A 20,997-nucleotide genomic window follows, 5' to 3' on the forward strand; every position below is an offset into this window, starting at 1 on the left:
TCAATAAATTAAAATCCAGGATCGTGATATTTATGATAAAATGCCTTAAAATTATTCAATAAAAATAGTATTTGGACAAAAAAAGGGAGTTTCACATTAGACAATGATGGATAGAAAAATTAGCTAGAAAAAGTAGAATTTTGAGATTGTATTGTTTCATTTCTACGTTAACTAATAAGTCGTCAATCTTTGAATAGTTATGTTATAAGCAGTTGGACACGATTTCACTGCTTTTCCTATTATTTGGGTTTGGATGGTTCCAGAAGTACAATTTTGACGTAGAGCATGTCTAAACATTCGCTAAATTGAAAAAATCGGTATAAAAAGTATAATTTAAAATAATAAATACCCCGTATATCGTATAGTACAGGTCAAACAATATAATGACTATCAACATTTTTACCATTTAGTTGCGGTGTAATAAGGTAACGATCTATTTTCAATCGGATAGAGCAAAAGGAGGTGGAACGAAAATCCGAATTGATGTTTATCGACGTCTTTCCCGTGTGGCAGGTAAGATATCCGATTGATACGTCTCCACTTCTCTTATCTTTGGAACAATCGGACAAATCGTTTGTTTTCCTGGTCTCTTTCTCTTTATTCTGTCTCTTGTCTAGACTGCGATCTGTTTAAATCCGGCGAAAGCTAACCAGTGACGAACTCGCTAACATTACCAACAAAAAATTCTTAAAAATTTATTAGTTCGTTGAAATAAGATACCACATCATATTTGTTTTAATAAAAAGAATAAAACAGATACTGCAATTAAATATATAATGTTCTATATACGAGGATTGTCCCAGAAGTACATGGCCCGACCTTGAGATGGCAGCGTATGTTTGAGGAAGCCACGTTGTCAAACAATACTTTTATTTGAAGTGCTGGATGATCGGCAACTGAAGGAGCACGATCTAGCAGACATAGTAAACATTTTAAAAACTGAAATACATCTCATATTAACTGAAAATTTGATTATGAGAAAGGTGTGCGCAAGATGGGTGTTGCGTTTGCTCACAATGAAACAGAAACAACGTCGCGAAAAAATCAAGTAAAAACGGACGCATTTGGCTAAGAAGAAAGTTTTGTTTCATCAAGACAAAGCACCAGCTTATATATCCGTTATTGTGGTGGTCAAAATTTATGAAGTTTGAATTGCTACTTTGTATTTGCCAGATTTAAACCTCTCGGATTCTTTTCTGTTCTAAGACTTGAATAAATGGCTCGGTTGTCAAAGATTTTCCAACAATGGAAAGGAGTTTGAGGAGCTTGACGATTCTTATTATAACGAGGGCAACGAACTTATTGAACATCGCTGGGAAAACTTTAAGGAGCTAAAAGATTAGGTTGCAAAAAAAATTTGTTTGTTATGCCAGATACTTTGGGATCATCCTCGTACACGAGCGATATATTATGTTGTTCAAACTTTATTATTTTTCTATGATAATAAAGAATTTTTCAACAATCTGCCGATAAAAAAACAGTTTTTAAATGATTTGATTTTATTAAATGAAAATTTGTGCTAGACCGTTACTGTGAGAGTCCAGTCAAAGAGAAGAGGTAGGAGTAAGAAATCCCAAGAGGCGCCGTATAAATTCTTCTTCTTGCCCGTTTGAATTTTTAAAGAGTTGTAACGAATTCGAAGTCTCTTTTTATTTGGTTTTTTTCATCGAATAATGGGCTTAGGTCGTTAAGCTTTCGAAATGAATGTAGGATTATTGTGGGTTAAGGGTTCATGTTACTAAAAGTGATTTTTGTTGTGAATATTCCGTGCGGTCGATCAAAGTAAACATAAACTAATAGTCGTATGCTTCGAAATTTTTAATTTGAACATTTGAAACGGTTATTAATTTTTTCAAAATAATAAAACACAATATTCCATTCGAAAACACAGATTGAATATAAAAACAAAATTTTATTAACCATGGAAGTTATTTATTACTGCGTTTTCCGTGTTCTATTCATCTATAATAGACAGATGATATAAAGAAAAAAAATGTGCGAAGCCTAGTGAGAAAAAGGACAGGTTTTTGTACATATTCAAGATTGGGATGATCTGAGACCACAACCCTCTGTAACTTACCTCAAGTTTTCATATTGACAGAAAGTGTTTCAAATTATAAAAATAACCATCAACATCCCGCATATACAAACATTATATGATATCCCAATATCTACATACATACGTACATATCTTAACAATAAATGAATTCCATAACGTTTCGAACAGGTTGGAAAAATTGGTTCACTAGACCGGTCCTGTCCAGCTACTATGGAAATTTAAACATCCGGCGAATTCGCGCGGCGCTTTTCGGTCGGCGTCTTTTACATTTTGTATAAATGGCCCAAAATCGTTTGATGTTTATTTGTATAGGAAAGTCTATTTATTTATTTATTTATTTTTCATATGGAATTTTGTAGATTTTCATTTAGGTATATAAATGATTTGTGTAAACGCAGCTTTAGCAAAGTAGTTTAAATAAATTACCTAAGTGATAGTGTCAAGTGAATTATTATAAGTTAGTGTAGTTATAGTGTATAAATAAATTGAGAACGTGTTTATCAATTCGCCCCACGAACAGAAAAAGTGTAAATAATTACAAATTTTACTTGCCTTAGAATTAGAGACTCGTTTTCACGTATGAAAATCGACATTACTTATTATTGTGACCCCCCAATTCGAAAATAATTTATCAATTGTAAATGGGGATGCTGCTGATTTAGATACGAAGGCTTATATATTGGGGGTTGAGGTGTTGTGAGATGGTTACAGTAGTCCAAGCTATTGATACCTGTTCATATATACACAGACCGTTAATGAAACAAGCCCTCGCAATCAACGACGGCCGTAAGCTCTGTTCTCTTGGGGGTTTCGCATACGAAATACGCACACAGGTACAATACCCCGGAGGCGGCGTTGACAACCATGCCGCAATTATTCATGTGATGTATGATGTCGCTCTCCGTTGGCACCTTCTATTGTATTATTGATTATGTGAAGGATGTCTCTGTTAACCTGGTCTGAATATGTATTGACAAATACCACGCTCTCGGATGGATTATTGAAGAACCTTCAATTGTATTCGTAGTTATGAATACGATTCCTAACCAAAAAGGGATCATATAATAGTCTATCTATGTGATTTGTCATCTAGAGAAATAAATCTTCGGTTTAGCAAACAAAAAGTTTTTTAATCCTACTACTGGTCTTATTAATTGAATTTCCTTCACGGGAATCTTCTCAACGTTTCCGTGCCATTTTATAGAATATCAACTTGAAATATGTTTGTTTCAACGACGATTTTCTCGTTTGATTCATATTTATTTCCTGGAAGTATTTTTTAAATTCCAAAAACATTTAGTAAACGATGTACGCCACATCTTGAGAATATTGTGGGTGTTGTAACAATTCGAGACTCAGTTCAGGGAAATTTAATAATTTAAGAATCAAAACAAATGCTTTCATCAGCCATATTTCGATTGAAGTATTCTCAGTACTCATTGCCCACCTGCACAACAGTTGTATAACGTTCATAGCTGAAGGCGGCCAGGGAACCGTTGATGGGCCCGTCGTTCCCCACTTGACGGTAACAAAGGCCGATGTCCTTTGAGATACCGATCAGGCGCTTTGATGTCATGGGGCAAGTTTGGAGGTTTACCCAGGTGTTTAAACAGCGCTACACTCCAGATCATCATCCATGATGTCTATGGTGGTATCTTAGATGGTAGTATCCGGTTGAAATTCCGGTCAGTAGTCGGATTTTGCACCGGTTTAGTTGCAGCGATTGTTTGGTGTGAGACGCACGAGTTCCGTCTATATTGTCCTTCGCTTGACTCATGCCAGGTGTTTCTATCCATGTCTGTCGAGCCCGCCTTGCGAGTAGACCGTTGAGAGGCGCGATAGCAACGCTTTCAGGATAGGTTCTGGATCCATCGGTGGGTTCGCATATCCCAATCTAGCGAGTGAGTTCACTCCGTCTTTGTTGGGCACCCAAACGAGCTGAATCTTGCAGCCATCACTCACCAGATTCTATAAGACTCAAGCACTAACCTATAGAACATCAGTAAATCACATCAGTGTGACCACTAAGACTTTGCTTGAGTACCATCGTGTGTTGTTTTAGCACTTGAAAGCTATACACAATGATTTTTTTAATAGAAATAAACCACTAATAATTGAATTATGTAAATCTAAAAAGAAGTTGATATGATTAATTCGAAAGCCAAACCGATGAATGTTATCTGCGATGTAATGAAACTGTTTTGTTGTATAAACAAATCATTTACATGCTTGTTCAATTAGAATTTAAACTTGGAAAACCTTGTAACCTTTAATATTTCAAGGTTTCTTTTGTGCGTACTAATTTTTTTTTCGTGTCATACGAATGCAATGACCGATGTGTTGAAAGACTCATAGATAGAATTTGTAGGTAATAATTTATTCATACACTACTACACCACTTGTATTACAGAAATTTTAGCTGCTCTTTACTTTTCATTAAAGTGTCAGCATTTGCAACCATCCGGCAGCCAACCGGAACTTTGTGCTGCAAAATTTGCGTTGGCTGCACTGAGACTTCAAACTTTGAACCAATGGACAGTCAATCACTCGTTCGACCTTTGGCTGATTATAATACGTAAATTTGGCTTCAACAAACTATTAAATCTCGACCGAATATTATAATACCGACTCTAAATTGGTTTTGGATTCATTTTTTTCATTGGAATAAGGAAGAAGAAGAGGAATTTAATTAGTTGCCGTCATTATAATAAAAGCGAAGATAGAATGTTTTCCAATAGATGCTAGAGAATTTACTCCAAAAAAAGATAATTCTGAAGTAAATACACACAATTCAATAATTTTTCTGTTTCCATAAAGTTCGTATAGATCTGCAACAATAATATAGAGAATTTACAGTTATTTCTAGAAAATTGTCCATCTGATCTTAGTTGGCGAAACAAATATTCAAGGAGAAGCCAACTATCAGAAGATCAGCAACCTAACCTCCAAGGAAATGGGTCAAATCATGGACATGACATCCCAAGATCGAGGCTGATAAAACTAGAGAAATAGGGCAAGCCCTAAAATAAGTGGAAGAAGAAGAATTTTAGTTGAGGAAAGCTCTTCATTAACCCAATTGATGAAAAATACTGAGTCCTGATGAGTCATAGGTGGACTTACCAAAAGCCCAATCCAACTCTCCACGAGGGAACGCGATTGCGAGAGTGTGATTCGTCTCGATTCTCTGTCCCTCGACGCGAGTCAAAGGACGTGAGAACGTGAATATAGAATAAATCGAGAGGATGGCAAGCAATCCTGCCGCATCCGCTCACTAAAAATCATGTCGAGAGCCCCTAGATTTGAGTTGCGTCGATAACCTCAACATTTTTGTTCTGATACCATCCCCTGGAGAACAGGAAAAAATCACAGCCAAATCTGGAGAATACGGTGGATGCGGAAGCAATTCTAAGCCTATTTCATTCAATTTTGCCTGTCTTTTAAAGGTTAAGGCTAGCTGAAAATCATACGAGTTTAATACTTGTTGCGTCATCTATGATGACAAATTTTCAGATCAGCTAATATATAAAATCTTCACTTCTTTTATTCTTTTAATGATTTTCAATAAAAATGTTTTTCGAAATAATTGATTTTTTATTTTTCTCAGTGTTTCCGTCACTGAGACACTGAGAAATAATTAAAATAATCGAACAATCAAAAAGATGTCAGAGTCGGACGACGGGCAATAATGCCATTCATTCTCGTCAGGCTACTGGTATTTGGTGTTGCCTCATTACGAGTGAAATACGATCCGCGGCTTCAATAACACCTCATGTTGGAAATAATTGGTCGGGTACACAAAACGCTAGTTTCTGTTAGGTGGTCCATTCGACTTCCCTTCACGGTCGTAAACGGATTCATCAGTAGTTTTTCTTTGTTCTCATTTTCTCATATTACAACGAACTTTTTTAAAATTTTTTTCTCGGTTTTGACAACAAAAGTTTCCAAATGAATTTTGATAACATCTCCTCTCGGCCAGAGTAGTTTGATAGTACAGATAAGAAGAGTAGAAATTAATCTTTGTTATTAAACTCTTTCAGAATTTATTTCGGGATATTACTGATTATGAAAGAAACCTAATGCAGGGTATCTCTTATCTATTTTACTTTCCGAGGGTCGCTACTTAACTTTTGAGTTGGACAAATAAAAACAAATTTTTATAATTGGATATGTCTTCATTGTTTTTCAAAATACTCTCCATTAAGATCAATACACTTTTGTATGCGTTTGACCAATTGTCCAAACACTTCCAAACCATGTGAAGTATCAACCGCTTCTACGGGTGTAGAAACAAGTTGATCTCGTAATTTTTTTTTTGAGTAAGAAGAATTTATTATTATTATTATATAACCCATCAATTCGATGTTTTGGCTGTTCGAAAACGTTTTTGTTTGAACCGATATGTGAGATTCGTTTTCTGCGATTGATCTACCTGATTGTTTCGAACACTTCTGGCAAACAAAGTTTGGTGTACCATTCAGAATTGATCGTTCTACCTTGATTTAATGGAACGGTAGCGATTTTACGCAAAGCATCGATTTTTTCTGGCACAACAGCCGGTTTTGGATAACCTTTACGAAATTCATCGTGTAGCGAAGTGCGAGCGCGATTGGATTCGAAAAACTAGCGAAATACTCGTAATGCTCGAAGCGAGTTGATCAGCACACTGCTATTGTTCATGTTCACATCAACGTTGCCATATCTCAAAACTTTGTAGAAACCTTCGTACAAAGGAAAACAAGAAATATAATTCTGATAAGTTTAAATCTTTGACTGATAACAATGAGACAAAAGATCTCGAATAGCAGAGGAGATACTAACCTAGAAGTGTGGGAAAAGAAAGTTCTCCCAAAAATACTTGTGAGAATGAAAATTACCGTGAAGAAGAAGAACGAATGCGGAGTTTAAAGAAGTATATAACGAGGCTAATATTCCACAAGTAAACAGAAGAATCAAGAAAAGAAGATGCCAACCGTTAATGAAATGGGTAGAAAGTGTAACATCAAAACTAATAAAAGTAGGAATAACTGATTGGAGAAGGAGAACAGAGGACACAAACTAATGGAGAAGTATTGTAAATAGAGTAGAGGTAGGGATAATTGAAGAGTTTGAATTCACTTTAATATCTAATTTTGTATTTTCCTCATTGAACGACAATAGTTAAATTAAGAAAAGGGAGTGTAAAGTACTATAAATAATGTATATTAAACGTTACCAGTTGGGTGCCGTTAAATAAATTTATGAAGTGTCTCGATTTCAATGTTGGATCGTTGAAAATGAATCGCAATTTTTATTCGACACACGTTACCTGCTCCAAATTATTCACACAAAATAAAACAAAACTACATATTTGCATTTAAAACCAATCGCTTCACTTTTTGTGGTTATAGTTAAAAAAGTAGTTGTATATTGAAATTAAATATACGGTAGCAGACTAAAAAATTTATGGATGTTCATTATAAAGATGAAAGAATGAACATTAACTTTCTAAATAACATAATCATTTATAACCTATAAGTTAATGAATAAATTTTACATTGTCGATTTTGTAACCTTATAATTATATATAAAAAAAAGTAAAAGAAAAGTAAAATACGAGAAATAGATAGAAAGCTAAAAGAACATAATTAAAAAAGTAACAAACGTTAAAAAAACTATAAAAAGCGAAAAAAAAAGGAGTTAGTTGAATACCAAAATAAATAAGAAATTCGTAAGTATTAGTAGTTACCGGAAAATCAAAAAGAAAAATCCTTAAGTGTATACAGGGTGTTTCAAAACGTTGGCATGCGAGTTATATCGCTGCATTAAGCGAAAAAAATCGATTAAAAAATCACCAAACAAGCACATGTCAATAAAGCATAGATTAATCACAAATTAACAATAAGGTTTAGCTAATCAAAGCTTGTGGAAACGTTTAAGTTTCTCCATATCGAGCGGTCGAGAGAGCCATAAAAGTATTTAGCTGCTGCCGCATTTTTTAATTTACTTTTAGTTTCTACAACGTACTCGAAAGTTTTCCGGCGCATATTATTATCGATCGCAATTCAAATAAATAAGAAGCATTTTAACCCTCAACAAACGCCAAAAAATTCAACGATCGATAATAATATGCGGCGGAAAACCTTCAAGTACGTTGTAGAAACAAAAGTAAATCCAAAAATGCGGCAGCAGCTAAATACTTTTATGGCTCTCCCGACCGCTCGACTTAAACGTTCCACAAGCTTTGATTGGCTAAACCTTATTGTTAATTTGTGATTAATCTATGTATGCGTTACAGACATATGATTGTTTGGTGATTTTTAATCGATTTTTTTCGCTTAATGCAGTGATGTAACTCGCATGCGAACATTTATTTTTATTTCAGTTTAACAGCAGCAGCTGTAATCTCCCACCCCCAATTACCCACTTTTCTATTAAAAATAAACAAAAACACAAAATATAGGCTTCCCTTTTGTCTTCTCCAAACCTATCACCACAACCCCAGCCCTGAAGAGGAGATATCAGGACCTATTCCAATTAACCTTTCTCTCTATAAAAATTTTCCTCATTCCAATCGAATACATTCAACAAATCTCTCTCTCTCTCTCTCTAAAACATAAAACATTTGTACTATTTAGAATCTATAAGCTGGTTAATTAGTTGAAAATGTAAGTGTACACCTGGTTTATTCATTATATTTAAACAAATGTTATTTTATTCGTAAATCAATTCAAAAAATATTCATAAATAATATAATAATGATTCATCTGTCTCTTAAAAGAAGTGATACGCCCATGGCTTACGTATGCTTCGTCATTTTATTACTCTATCATTCATAAAAATAGTCTATAACTTCGTCTAGGCATTGGATTGAGCATTATAACGAATCTTTCACCCGAATTGACCTTAATTCAAATTATTATCGGGTATATACAATTTAATAACGTAGAATTTGGGAAAAATTTCTATTTAAATTGTGGTCAAACCTTCCCCTTCAAAGTATTCCTTTTTGTTTCATAGAGAATGTATGAAAGAATTGCCTTCGGACATTTAGAATGTGCGGAGACCGATGCAGATGTGTAACAACGGAGATGTGTTACGAGAGAGGAAAGCCCATATAATTTGTGCACATAAGTGCATTCCATTCGGGTGTTAGAATAGTAATCGACCCCTTGCTGCCGTCCTCGTCCTCCTCTCCGCCTCCGCAACTCCCTAAGTGCATTTACGTGTCGAATATATGCGAAAAAATATGGCGTACTCAAACATAATGCGGACACGAGAACGGAATGCCGGGAATCGATCACAACATGTTATATAACTAAAAGTCCTGTTCGGATGAGTCGTTTCTCGTTTTAAATCTCTACTATCGGAACATACTTTCCATTCGATCTTTTGATTCGTTTAATTTGTAACAAGTTTTAATGGTTTATAATGCCACGTAAGATTTTCGAATCCAACGATTTAAAAATTCAAATTGTTGCATTTTAGCTCGATACCAAGTTCGATACCATTTTTATTATAAGAATCGTCAAGCTCCTCAACATAGCCATTAATTGCTCTTCATTGTTGAAAAATCTTTGACCATCGAGCTATGTGTTCAGTCTGGGAACAGAAAATAGGCCGAGGGGGCTAAATCAGGCGAATAGGATGAATTTTGGCCGTTGCAATAACGAATGTATGAGTTGATGCATTGTCTTGATGAAACAACACTTGCTTCTTGTCTAAATTCGGCCGTTTTTCCTTGATTTCTTCGCTCAAAGGTTACAATAAGTTCGCATAATACTCGCCGTTGTTTGTTTTTTCTTTTTCAAAATAGTCAATGAAAATTATCCCTCGTGCATCCCAAAAAAAAGACGCCATGAACTTGCCTATAGACGGAACGGTCTTTGCCTTCTTTGGAGCCGGTTCTCTCTCTCTCCAGTCCGTTGTTTTGATTGTTCTTCTTGTTTTTCAAATTTGGAGCAATGAGCCCACGTTTCATCCTTGGTTATGAAACGGCGCAAAAATTCAGATTTATTTCTGTGAAACATGGAAACATCTTCACGACGCGACACCCATCTTGAGCACAGCTTTCTCGTGTCCAAATTTTCAGTTAATCAGCTATGTACCTCACTTTTTGAAATACGCACTTTTAAATGATCATCCAGTGATTTCTGTTCAGCATTTTTGGAGTCGTTACTTCATTTGGTTGACCATTGCGATGCTGGTCTTCGTAGGTCGTACGGCTTCGTTTAACCTCTGCTGTGAGACCAGATGCTTCAGGGCACATCCTCGTCATCCTCGTAGTAATTTTCATGTTTTTAGTAATTTCTGGAAACACGTATACGACAAAAATATTTTTCTTCAAAAAAATTGCCATAGAGTTGAACTCTCATTGTTATCTTGGGTTTACCATTAGAAGTCCTAGCTGATTATTGATATTGATTCAATTATTAATTGTGAGGATATTTAGCCTCGGCAATAACTAAATAGAACTCAAAATCAATACCTGCTACAACAACTTCTTCTACGCCATCGAATAGAGCTCGAGTTCCTTTCAAAATTGTTTGTTTGAATGAAATAATAGTAACTACATATTTTTCAAATAAAAAGTCTGTTTTTTCTGCGAAATATTCGGAGAAATTATAAATATGTTTATACTTAATTCATTCCACTAAAAGACATTTATTGAATAAAATAAATTCATACATTGTGTTCGTTATCTATAAAAATTTTATTCCTCATTATTCTATTATCGTCGAACGTCGTGTTATCCTAAAATTAATTTGATAGTTACTCCAACGTCAATTGTTCGATAATTTACTCACTTCCTCAATTTGATTGTTGTAAATTTGCAGTTCCTCATGGGATAACTTTGCCACAATGGCAGCAGTATAGCAGTCGCCCAACATATTGTTTGTTGTCCGGAATCGGTCTCTATAAAACATTATTCACTTCTAATTATCCAGGTACAATAACAACATCATGAAAGATTTTGAAAAAAACATATCTTATCTTTGATTATTTTAATCAACTCTTCCCATACGAAACGGGTAATTCAAAAACTAAAATTTGGTCAGTAATCTTGTATTTACGAGCTATGGAATCAAGGTCTTTCTGGTCTGTAACAGAAGCGGTCAACAAAGGCTTTTGTATGTCAACATCGAACTTGTTGCTGCTTCAAATTCAACTATAGTTTCGCAGGAAAAACTATCACCCAGCATACCTGGAGCTGGTTCATCGTTACCAGAAATAGAATTTTGACATAACGATGTGACAAAAGGCTTGTACATTAATAAAGTCACTGGCTCCGATGGAATAACACCAATCGTATTGAAGAAATCCGCTACAGAACTAACAAGTCCGCTATGCACTTTTCCCTATCATATAGAAGAGGTCTCTTTTCAGAAAAAGAAAAAAGATAGTTCCTAACAACTACCCTCCGATTGGTTTCGTCTCCCAGCCAATTCTAAGGTAATGGAGAAAGTCATTAACAAGCAAAACTTGAAATATCTTGAGTCTGCTAGCAGCTAGCAGACGCAAATTCCAAGCAATCGCAATGGACATATCCTTTGACACGGTGTGATACGCCAAACTTTTAAATTATTTCAGATCTTACAGTTTATCAACCTCACTTGTCTGGTTTACCAGCTTTCTAATACACACCCCTCGGAAAGATTTTGAGGTCAACGCTGGTATTCCCCAGGGAAAACTTCTTACCCAATCTATAGCTTTGCCGACGATAGCACACTGGTGTCGTCGTTCATATCAACCATTCCAATCAACTCGTCAGCACTCAAATCCGTAGGCAGTAACAGATCACTACCATCAATACCAATCTTGAAAACATTCTTGAGTGGGGTAGAAGTAATCTGATTTAGTTTAATGCAGCAGAGACACAGGCTACTGTTTTTACAAAGGATGCTGGAGCTGCAGCTCAGGATTTAATTCAGTTTGGATATGAAATATCACCTTCATCGCAAATTCGTTATTAGGGTGTTGAGGTTGGAAACAACATGTTCTGACATGATCTCTTTAACTGTTACGAAGTCTAAATTCGTCGCATATTTGGAGCTCGGCTCCCAAGCATACCCTGAGCCAGCTCGAATCAGTATTAGACTAATATGTGATCCATAGTTGACCACTAACTTGGACAGCTTACTATTACACTTGGAACTGTTTATAAGTAAAAGAATTCACCCTCTTGTGCTTGCTTTTTACATAAAAAAATAGATTACTCACAACAGCCAATCTACGGCGAAGAGAAGAGGGGTGTGATGATCTGGAATACCAACAGATGACAATACCATGAATAAAATTACTAAAGCTGAACTAGGCACGCTAGTAACCGCAAAAGACATTATTGCCGATGTAAACCTATAAAAATAAATCGAATGAGAAATAATCTGAGTGGGATATTCTATAAAATAAATATTTGTTTACCATATCGTTATAAGAGTTCCTGTAGCCAAAGGAAAATCCGACATCTGAGCTAAAAATATCGTGGAAATGGCTAAAAACATAGCCGTACCATCTAAATTAGTATTACATCCCACTGGTAATACAAATCTTGTAATTTTCGGATCGATTCTTACGACGTTATCTAGAATATCCATATTAATTGGCAATGCGGCTGCTGTAGAAGCTGCGGAGAAAGCGGTGAGAGTTCCTTAAACGAAAATATAAAAACTCAAAATGCAACAAAGGAATATTTGGTTACTATTCAAAACAAAGAACCGTTTTCGTGTCTAGGTTTTTGGTTCGAAAGTTTTCTTTTAATAGAGTTTGCTGCATGAAACTCCATCATGATGTAAAACGACAGTCACCATTATCTTCACTCTGCTTCGATTTTGATCCGCTTTTTTTACATTCACAATGTTTTCATTGTGAATACTTTGTTTCCGAATCATAATCGATTCTGATCCAAATCGATAGTCATTCGAATTATTGGTCAAGTATTAATTTTTGACAACTTCCTATCCAAAATCATATAATTGCAGTGAAATTCATTTGAAACTAAATCTAAAACTCACCTTGTAATATACTTATATAGTATTTGAAAGGATTTTTTCTTATAATAACGAGATAGATAAGTTGTATAAGTATGAATTGATAAATTGAAACGCCCAGTATTACAGTGAATATCAACCATCCCAATTGAGAAACGACTAATTGTATATTCGGAACTGATATAATTTTTCCCGCAATGATGCTACAAAGTCCAACGGGTGTTATCCATAATATCCCTCTAACCATTTTCATGATAACTTCGAATATTGTCGAAAAAAAATCTTTTATAATCTGCCCTTTGGATCCAATGGTTCCTAGTATGATTCCGAATGAGGTACAGAAGAAGACGATACCAAGATTATTAATTCCTGATCTGGAAATGAATTATTATCGATAACGTAATGGCAATTTGATTATAATATATATTTTTGTAACCGCATTCGCAAATTTCGGGAAACAGGCTTTAATAAATGTACCGCAAAAGCCTAAGAATCCATAAAACATAGGCTTCACAAAAAGAAAATGTTCAATTATTGAAGCTTTACCCTATGAATTCAGAATATAAATTCAGAATTGATTTTTTTATTACATTTGTTGACGCCGTGATACAAGGCATTATAATTTTGTATTCTTGTACGACATAAATAATTCAAAATCTTTGCAAAATATTGAGGTTTTTGAGCACTGTAATGATTTAGGTCTAATACTTTAAAATTGAGAAAGCAAAGATATAACTTTACAAAGATCTACAACTTTTAGTGCATAATCTATCAAATACCTTCAGGTAGCCAGTCAGATAATTCAATACATAATTAAAAATGAACTGGAAGATATCTATCCTAAATACAGCTTCCACAGAAAGAAGATTTCCTATTCAATGTCTAAAGAATGACTTTATTGACTAAATAATACAGATTCATATAAGAAACCAACTTATTTGTGTATAGTCTGTTTTCTGGTGCGCTGTAGTAAATCCAAGTTTAGTCTACAGTTACACGTCTGCATTTTTGATTAATTGTGAGGTAACCACAAGTTACTTATGACTTCCCGGATCTCTTACCCTTCCATCTTATCAAGCAAAACCTCATCGTGAATTTTTACAGTTGTTTTGTTTCTAGTGACCCTCAATGAACGTATTTCCAACGTCTTGAAATAAATGTCAGTAATTTTGACAGAGAATAAATCTTCACAGTCCACGAAATTCACACACACTTGTTTTTCCGTAATCTCGCGATATAACTTTGATTTGAATTTTGACGTATTCACACCTCAAATAACTCAGAACACTATTTTTGGTACTTAAAATCATGAAAAGTTTATTGAATCAAAATTGTTTCTCATTGGAATTGCTCAAACTGTGTCCAGTTCACTATCTAATAAGAGAATAGTGGACCTGATGTGTTTTCGATCATGCCCGGACTTACACGAGTCATAATTAATTCCAATGAGTCTTCTAAATTGTTTGGTCGGTTAACGTGGAACAAACTGATTGAATTTCTACACAGAAAAAATCAAGAGGGATAAGATTAGGTGACCTAGGTGACCAATCCATTGATCCATGTCTTCTATTCCACCTTTCTTCAAATTGATTTTCCGCAAACATCCGAATATTTAGATAAGAATGTGGTGGAACACCATCTTGTTGGAAACAAATACTATGATTCGAGTTTTTCTTATTATTTAGACCCGGAAATGCCGCAATTAGGTCCGGAGGTACTGATTATTTCAAGATGTTTAAAAGATCTTTCGGCTGTTAAATTCTCGCGAAAGGAATATTTACCAATAATTCGTTCCCTGACGATTCCTACCAGATATTAATTTTTGGCGAACGTTAGGTGGGTTTTGTTTAAAACCAGTGGGAATTTTTCCGAACCCAGTAGCGACAATTGTTTCGATTTATTGTACCACGTTGTTTCGCATGAAAATACTAAACTATTGAGAAAATTTCCATCACAATACAACAAAATTCCAAATGTCTGTCCGGATTGTTCTATTTTGATTTAGGTAACGCTTTTTTGGATTTTTTTTCAAACATGAAAACTCTACTTTTTTGGAATTTTTTGCTTTATACTTACTTTATATCTCTATATCATACTATGAGGCCAATTTAATCAAGTTCACTGACGTATTGAGAAAAAAAATGGATTAGAATCGAAAATGAAGTTTTGTTAATTTTGTCATAATATTTTAGTTCTTTGTACTTACCTATATTTTAGTACTCTTTGTACATTATCCGGAGAATTCCATGTGTAATCTGTATATACCTTAAAAATAAATATATTTAGCTTAATATTTCAATCAATCGTCAATTCGAATACAGATGTATTCGTAAGCTCGGAAATATATTAAAGTTAGTACACTTTGGTGTTTCCCACAAACCCATTACAAGAACGCTTACCTATATATTGGAACTAAGTCTTTGCCAGTTAGATTATGAGCGTTTTCGTAGTGGCAATTTGGCAAAATTAATCAAACAGCAAAGTTTAGGTACTATATATTTGGATATTGGGATACTCACTTGTTGAAACGTAGCTTGAAAAATGTTATCCGCCACAATATTCCTATAAAATAATTTTAATCGCATCAATTCTCGATCTGTTGTAGAAATAATCAATTGATTCTATATCCACTTCAGTGAAGAGTTCTGTGAGTATACGTAGTGCGGTCCATGAGTTCTTGGTATCTTATAGTAAATAGGGTGCGTTCGTGAAAATCTCTATGCACGCGTTAGTCTGAACAAGCTTTACACAAAGTTTCAATTTGATGCTTCGATCCGTTTTATTATAGTAGAGGTTGAACGACTACGAAAAAGTTCACGAAAAGCACCAGTACAATATGTGGCTGTTGCATAAAAAAATTATCACAAAAAAGCGTGATTAATCCAGCCAAGGTGTGCGCTTCCTTCACGAAAATACTTCTGCTTCGCTTTCCAAGCCTACTGTACACGAATGTGGCGTCGCAGAGATTGAACATCCAATATATAGTTCTGATCTGGCACCGTCAGACTATTTTTTGTTCGTAAAGCTGAAGGTCGGGTAAAATGGTAGCATAGAAACTTTTGTCAGACGTGAATGAAAATAAAGGTAGAATATATTGAAAAATAATCACAATTTTATTGTCAATTTGTGATTTTTCTCACTTCGTGAAGTTAAGAATTCATAGATCGCACTATGTATATAAATATATAATAGAAAAAATAAAAACTTACCTTCCCATATCGAGAACACTGTCCAATACGAAATTGGTCTGTTTCAACGAAACATTTCTAATAATTTGACTATTTATTCCTTGTTCACCGGGATGTATTATGACAGCCAAGATAACACCGAGCAAAGCGTTAAAAGTAGACGTTAACAAAAAATACGTAAATGTTCTTAAAGCTATTTTACCATTCAATTTCGCATTAACGCTTGAACATCCCGATATTAAACTGGATATTATCAATGGCATTATAACTAATTTCAGGATTCTCATGTATAGTTCGCCTGGATAAGAAATTAAAATAACGGTTGTATCGGATAATTCTAAAATCCTCAAACAAAATCCTAAAATAAATCGATTTCATTGAATTAGTTAACTAAGAACTTGCTAATAGTTCATTAAGTTTAAATCTATCTGCATTGGAACGCTGTGGGAAAAGACCTGAGCAGTTTTTTCTTCGTGTACAAGCGACTAACGCAAAATATTTGTTTTTCTGAAGTGCCAATCACCAATTCAACATTTGAAACTGACGACAACAAATTTAACCAAAAAAAAATACTATCGACAGTCATAGATGTCTTTAGCAAATCAGAAACAAAGAATAGTATAATAAAAACCTAAAAACTGCTTGCGAACCAAACGGTAGTCTCAATAATTTGAGAAGCAAGTTTTAGATCCAATATTTTATACAGACTGCTAGCTGAAATTTCTATAAAGATAAATATAGCAAGCAAATAATATAGAGGGTGTCTCATAGATGTCGATTCCCAAAGTTTATTTGGGTGCGCTACAATTCGTGGCGATTTTTAATCCGTAAAGATGCGCCAACTCGGAACGGTGATATTTCAGGTAAACGAAAAGGTAGTCTGAGTACATAATACAACTCGTAAAATAGGTAAAGTTGAAAAATCCAAAAATTAAAACTTAGAATTCGTAGTTACCTAACCTAAATTTATAAATAATACAGATGTTTTAAAAATTGACCGGGTACAATAGTATTTATTGGACAATGATTTAACTAAACTATTAAATATTATCCAAAGTACTTTTTATTTTATTATTGTTTTTCATTTGTATTTGCAAACCCGAACTGCATAATCTTCCATCACGAGTTGTTTAATCTTCATGAGAACCACGATCACGAGTACATTGTAACTAAAGTTGAAATTTTATGGTGGGTATTAAAAATTTCGAATTGGCGCATTTGGTTATTAAATTCTATTAATGATAGAAAATTTACCACAATTTACAAATTACCAAAACCCTACTGCATGAAATTTTGACAACCATAGTTACACGCAAGTAATTTAACTTCAAACGCCCCACTCTTCATTCGATAATATTCTAATAGAAAATTTTCTATGCCAACCGTTCCGGAATTTTCTCTTTTATTAACACACTTGTATGTGAGTTTGTTTGTTTGTGAGCTAGTCTATAACTCTCCTTCAAACTAAGAGAAAGTTACTTATTTAATGAAAAAATCGTTCGAAAAAGGATTCGAATCTTGGTGTTGAGAATTAAGCACTTCGACAACCTGACCAACTACACCGTTATGGCTCTATACAAGTTTCGACGAGACGTAGGTACAATTAATAAACTAAAAAGTAAAAAATGAATCAAGTTTAAAAAAATTATAAAATAATTGTTTTAAGCTTATTTAAGAAATTATTTTCAACTTTTTAATTCGATGTGCTTTAAAAGCGTGTTTTTTAATTTTTTTATACTATTTTTACTCCAAGAACTTGAATAAAGTATGAAAATCTTGTAATTGTAACTTACCTATAATAAATCCCAATAATACTCCTACTAATGTTAATACTAATAACAAATTGTCCGATATCCATGTTTTCAAAGTATTTATCAATTTCTGTCCATTGTTAACTGCTTTTCCAAGCTCTTCTGTTCTATTTTCTGTCATCTTGTTGACGTAGTAACATTAACTGATATCAAAATTGTCCTTCATCTTTTGAATTAAATAATTCATGACGCTTTGTCTTATTACATTCAATAGAAGTAATGCAGCTTGGACTATAATAGATTATTGTCGATTTGTATTTAATACACCATGAAGAAAAATAAAATAATATCGAATAGTCGTAGTAACAAATATATTGGTAGATAGTAACCGAAACCGATTTAGAAGATTTTAAAGACGAAGAAATCGATTTTCAATTCCGTTCTAGACATTAATTGTTTTCGTAATCGTTTACCAGTTTCAATATCTCCCTTTATAACACCAAGAAAGGAAACTAGTTTCAATAAATAATATAAAATTCGTAGTATTTCTGGAGTGATGGTATATAATATTATTAGTTCGAAGATTATGGCTGCCTTTGCACGAGACGACCAAGAGTTAGGCCTTTTATACACGGAGCTATTCTTTAGAAACTAATTAGAGACGCAAATCACTAACTAGTCCCCGTTGTGTCACTACCAATGTTATTCAATAAAACATACAGGCGGCGCTACTATTTACTAACGTCTGTCTGTCTGGGTAGCTCCGTGTGTGAAAGGCTTTAGTGAAAAAACTGTTAGTTGTAGCCCAAAGAAAGAAGCTCGGAAGGCTAGTCGCAAATTAGTGATTTCTGTTTGATTATGGATGGATGGATGGATGATTTTAAGGAAATACTTCCAATTACGTCCTTGTCTTTTGCAGTTGCTTCAGGCTCTAGATAGTATCCGTCACGAATGGACCTTGCGTATTAGTAAAATTCTCATAATTTGTGGATTTGGGGCTCAGAAAATCTTCACGAGATACTACAAGTGCAACGAGACTTCCCTAAAATTAATCATTTTTGCGCCATACGGAACTTTCTTTTTTGGTGAAGAAACTGTAACTGTTGTTCGATATACTGCAGCAATGGGTCTTTCCTCAATTGGAAGAAAATGAATCACATAATCTTTCCTGGATGCGTGGGTCCTAAGGACAGAGTTTGCATTATTTAGCCTTCAAAGTTTCTACCTTTGGGATTTCATTAAGGATCCTTTTTGAATACGTCCATTACAAGCTGATATTTCTGAATTGAGAAACAGGATTGAAACAGCTGCTACAACAATTACTGAAGATATCTATATCAATATTTGGTAAGAACCCAGTGATGTGTGCCGTGTGAGAAATGCTACTAACTTCTAAGGCAAAATGTTTGAGATTGGTCTTTCGCTTAACATATCATTTATAACTGTAATTTTACTGTAATAAATATTATATAACTCTGAAAATAATTGATTAATCACCCGAAGAAAATCATTGAACCTCTTTTCCATTCTTTACTGTCGTATTTCATCTGCTTTCAATAAATATATGACAAGATGTTTGGAAAAAGTTTTATAAAAAATATTAAGTGGAAGACAGATATGCGAACAAAATAAAACAGAATTGAAGTACATCGACTCCCGTATTCTCCTTATGTGTTCATTGAATAAGTCCTGAACATATTTTCTATGCTACTTCCTATTAGAAATATGTTTTTGATCAATAAATTTCGTTATATTTCTAAAATATTTACAAACCGCTGATACAAAGTTGAGAAATATAATTCTATATTAGTTTTCTCAGTGTATCGAAAGTTCATGTTAAAAACCCAAATAACTCGTAAAACTGAAATATCGAGTATCGTTGTGAAGTTAATGAACGTATTAACCTTTTGATGCCACATCAAATTTCAAGAATCAAATATCGATCAAATGAACTGAGGATAACAGAACTAGGGTTTCAATCCAAATATTTTACATTTTGAATGGTGTCATATTAAGGGAATACATAAATTTGCAAACCCGTATTATGGATCTCGCCCAAGTATATTGAATGTTGGATCATTTAAAATGTCATGGCATGATAGTTTCCCATGGCACGAAATTCAATATTTCACCATCTTTAAGGGATTCTTTTTAAGTAATTATGTTATGTTATGGTATGTATTCTCTATTAATCGTTTCTAAAAGCGTTTTAAGCGATTTACATCAATTTATACGAGGTTTGTGAGAAAAGTAATATGATTGGCAACAGTGCAGGCCCTCTGCCAACGTTGCAGCTACCAGTTTGTGCTACACTGGTTTTTTTATCACTCTATCGTTCCGTGAAGTTTACGTATTAGTTTTAACAGTGACATCTGTTGAGGGTAATATAATTTATAGCTGTGCAACCAAGTGAGGATTGGTAGATAGATAAAGTGTCTTTGATATTGAATAAATAGTTAAATTTAATTTAACATCAAATTTTAACAAACGGTTTAGGCGGAGAAACCTTTCAACTAAACAAAAGAAAATCGATTAGACATTATTCCAATCCTAGCACTTTTCTCGAAATAAAACAAAACCTAGAATGATTTTATTTTGGAAAATGGGAGACGAAATCAGCCAGTTAGAACTTAATACCAGTTAAAGTTGTCTAGCACTGCTTTCAATAAGGGGAATAACGACAGGGAGAGGTCTATATCTGCCCAAGGGAATCGCTTCGAAGTAGATAGCATTGTTTAAAAAAATAGCTCGATATATGAAATACTGAAATATCCAACACGAGTACATTGACAGATGTGTTGAAAAACTCTTATCGTTAATTCCCTCACGTTAAAAACTCCAATACTATAGCTAATTTTATCTAGAATACGATCTCTAAAACGATTGTTTTCAGTCATGGTGTCTATGGCATCTCAAATGACGTAATTCGTCCATGATAGACAGTTTTTGTCTAATAACTAACTGGTATATTGTATTTCTTAACTTTTGATATCCAATATGTGGCAAGAAAATTTTGATCTGGGCTGAATTGAAGT

The 20,997-nt window shown here is 34.1% G+C and overlaps 1 protein-coding gene across 1 annotated transcript; it reads right to left on the minus strand.

Annotated features, from left to right (window-relative positions):
- Window positions 1-10,636: 10,636 nt before the first annotated feature.
- On the minus strand, window positions 10,637-18,238 carry LOC130445377 (excitatory amino acid transporter 2-like). The gene is made up of 9 exons (XM_056780968.1): window positions 18,005-18,238; window positions 16,233-16,569; window positions 15,543-15,585; window positions 15,230-15,288; window positions 13,048-13,397; window positions 12,458-12,683; window positions 12,257-12,391; window positions 10,843-10,951; window positions 10,637-10,789 (listed from the first exon to the last, which is right to left on the minus strand). Exons 1-9 carry the CDS (start codon window positions 18,141-18,143, stop codon window positions 10,718-10,720), a joined length of 1,470 nt encoding a protein of 489 aa, XP_056636946.1. The 5' UTR covers window positions 18,144-18,238; the 3' UTR covers window positions 10,637-10,717.
- Window positions 18,239-20,997: the final 2,759 nt, after the last annotated feature.

This window comes from Diorhabda sublineata, chromosome 6, assembly GCF_026230105.1.
Source record: "Diorhabda sublineata isolate icDioSubl1.1 chromosome 6, icDioSubl1.1, whole genome shotgun sequence".
Classification (NCBI taxonomy): Eukaryota; Metazoa; Arthropoda; class Insecta; order Coleoptera; family Chrysomelidae; genus Diorhabda; species Diorhabda sublineata.